Raw genomic sequence first — 2838 nt, forward strand, 5'->3', positions numbered from 1 at the left:
AAAATCCTCCGGCGTGTGTAGAAATTGTCTTCTTAATCATGATGGTAAATGTAATTATCCGTTTTACAAAGAATGCAACAAATTTCATAACAGATTGTTGTATAATTTTAAATCGAACTTGACTCATTCAAAAGGCGATAATGTAAAATCAGTCGAAAACAAAGACGACAATACACCGCCGCCGAAAAGTGACTCTTGACTAAACAAGCTCACGCTTAATTCTTTTTCGCACGCACCGCAATCTCAACTCATGATGAGCGCGTCTGTGGGCGTGGAAAAAGCGAACGGCGATATTATACGCGGTCGAGCTTTGTTAGACACGTGCGCGACGGTGCACTTTATAACCGAAGAGTTTTCTCAAAGATTAAACTTGCCGGTGCGACCGTGTAATATTACTATAAGCGCTATCAATGGTATAGATACTAGATCAAACGGTTCAGTAGAAGTTTTATTTTACTTGATTCATAGCCAGTTCAGTAAAAAATTGAGTTTTCTCACTGTTCCAAAAATAGCTGACACGGTGCCTAACGAACATTTCCCGCGTTCTTCTATCAGAATACCGGCTAAATTAAAATTAGCAGATCCTCAATTTCATATACCGCGATCTGTGGATATGCTTATCGGCTCAGGCGCAACACTTTCTCTTTTTTCGATCGGTCAAATTAATTTATCTCGAAATGGATGCGATTTATATTTGCAAAAAACTCAACTTGGTTGGGTAGTAGTAGGTGGCGTTTCTTCTCATAATGGAAAGAAGATTGCTATTTGCAAATTGACCGAATTATCAAAGCAAATAGAAAAATTTTGTCTTTTAGAAGAGAACTCGGCAAAACATTCTGGGCTTTCAGAGGACTCAGAGTGTGAAGGTCATTATGTACAAAATACAACACGTGACACAACCGGAAAGTATATTGTACGCTTACCCTTCCGCACACGTGTTAAAATGCTCAGCAAATCACAAGTAATCGCGCTTCGACGTTTCTATGCGCTTCAAGGGAAATTGAATGCTAACGAAGCCCTTAAGAAAGAATACAGCCGCGTCATGAGAGGCTGGATATCATCAGATCATATGACACCTCTAGAGACCGAGTGGGAAAACGGCTATTATATGCCACATCACGCAGTATTTAAAGATACAAGCGCAATTACTCAATTGCGCGTTGTTTTCGATGCTTCGGCAAAATTGAATACGGGTGTTTCGTTGAACGATATCTTAATGACAGGTCCTACGATCCAAGATAAATTATTTGAACATTTGCTTCGATTCCGAATTTATGTATACGTTCTCATTGGGGATATTGAAAAAATGTATCGGTAGGTATTACTTCATCCGGACGATCGTAAATTTCAATTAATTTTTTGTACGATGAGAACAATCGAATAATTGTATATCAATTAAATACAGTGACTTTCGGAGTTTCTGTCGCTCCTTTTTTGGCCATTCGTACTGTTCAACAACTTGCAGACGATGAAGGTGACGACCTTAAAATCGGTGCAAAAACCTTAAAGCATGATTTCTATGTTGATGATTTATCGACTGGAGCCAATTCAGTCGGCGAACTTTTACAAATCAGAAACAAAACTACCGACATTTTAAATCGCGGTGGAATGACTATCAGACAATGGTGATCGAATTGTCCTCAAGTGCTAGCTGATTTGGACAAAAAGGTTCTAAATGTTAAATTTCTTACCGATAAAAATCCTATCTTAAAAACGTTAGGCGTATCGTGGACTGCTCAACAAGACCAATTTTTATATTCCGTAAAACCTATTCAACTTTCAGTAAATCATGTTACGAAACGCGTAATTCTTTCTGAAATTGCGAAAATATTTGACCCTTTAGGTTTACTCGGACCCGTTGTTCTTGCAGCAAAAACTATAATGCAAGAGTGCTGGAAAACAAAAATTGCATGGGATGAGTCAGTACCGAGCGCACTATATACAGCCTGGTCAAAATTTGCAAGCCAACTTAATTTAATTGATAATCTCGCAATAGATCGCTATTTGTTTCTAAAAGATTACGATGAAATTCAAATTCACGTTTTTTGTGATGCCAGTAAAAACGGTTATGGTGCTTGTTTATACGAAAGATCGAGTAATAAGCAAAATCAAACACTTGTGCGTTTAATTTGCGCAAGATCACGAGTTGCGCCTCTTAAAGAATCTACAATACCACGACTTAAACTGTGCGGCGCTTTGACTCTGGCGCGCGTGTATAACGAATCTCGTACAGTACTCAACTTTACTCCGAGTAAAGTTTTATTCTGGTCGGACTCTACTATTGTGTTACATTGGCTTAAAAAATCCCCAAGCATTTTAAAAGTATTTGAAGCAAATAGAGTGGACAATATCCACGCGAACTTTTGCAAAATCACACGTGTTTCAACGGTCCAGCTTGGTTGAACGAATCTGTATCAAATTGACTGAAGGGTACAGAGATTTGCGTAAAAGAATTACCCGGTTTAAGGAGAAATATTTGTCTCGTCGCAAAGACTGATTCAAATGATATTTTTGATAAATTCGCATCTCAAATTTCATCTTTGAAAAATATAGTTCATATAACTGCTTTTTGTTTACGATTTTTAGGTCAGAATTTAAGTCGAGAAGCTTTGACCGTAGAAGAAGTAGAAGAGTCAGAAAAAAGAATTTTTAAATTGATTCAAAATGCGCAGTTTGCGAATGAAATTAATAATATAAAAGAAACGGGAGAGGTAAAGGGGACAAAAATGGCTAATTTGAATCTTTTAATTGATAAAGATGGATTACTGCGTGTTGGTGGTGGATTAAAAAATGCTGATATTGATTTTAATCAAAAACATCCGATTCTGTTACTTTCTT

At 37.3% G+C, this 2838-nt stretch overlaps 1 protein-coding gene across 1 annotated transcript; it reads left to right on the forward strand.

Moving 5' to 3' along the window:
- Positions 1-253: 253 nt before the first annotated feature.
- On the forward strand, positions 254-1629 carry LOC117176477. The gene is made up of 2 exons (XM_033366727.1): positions 254-1223; positions 1406-1629. Exons 1-2 carry the CDS (start codon positions 254-256, stop codon positions 1627-1629), a joined length of 1194 nt encoding a protein of 397 aa, XP_033222618.1.
- Positions 1630-2838: the final 1209 nt, after the last annotated feature.

This window comes from Belonocnema kinseyi, chromosome 7 (assembly GCF_010883055.1).
Source record: "Belonocnema kinseyi isolate 2016_QV_RU_SX_M_011 chromosome 7, B_treatae_v1, whole genome shotgun sequence".
Taxonomy (NCBI): Eukaryota; Metazoa; Arthropoda; class Insecta; order Hymenoptera; family Cynipidae; genus Belonocnema; species Belonocnema kinseyi.

What these genes read in the sequence shown, in the direction of transcription:
- LOC117176477 (XM_033366727.1), top strand. Translation starts at nt 254, where the DNA reads ATGAGCGCGTCTGTGGGCGTGGAAAAAGCGAACGGCGATATTATACGC. An exon ending in GAACGATATCTTAATGACAG is followed by an intron (nt 1,224 to 1,405) that starts GTCCTACGATCC and finishes AATTAAATACAG; the next exon opens with TGACTTTCGGAGTTTCTGTC.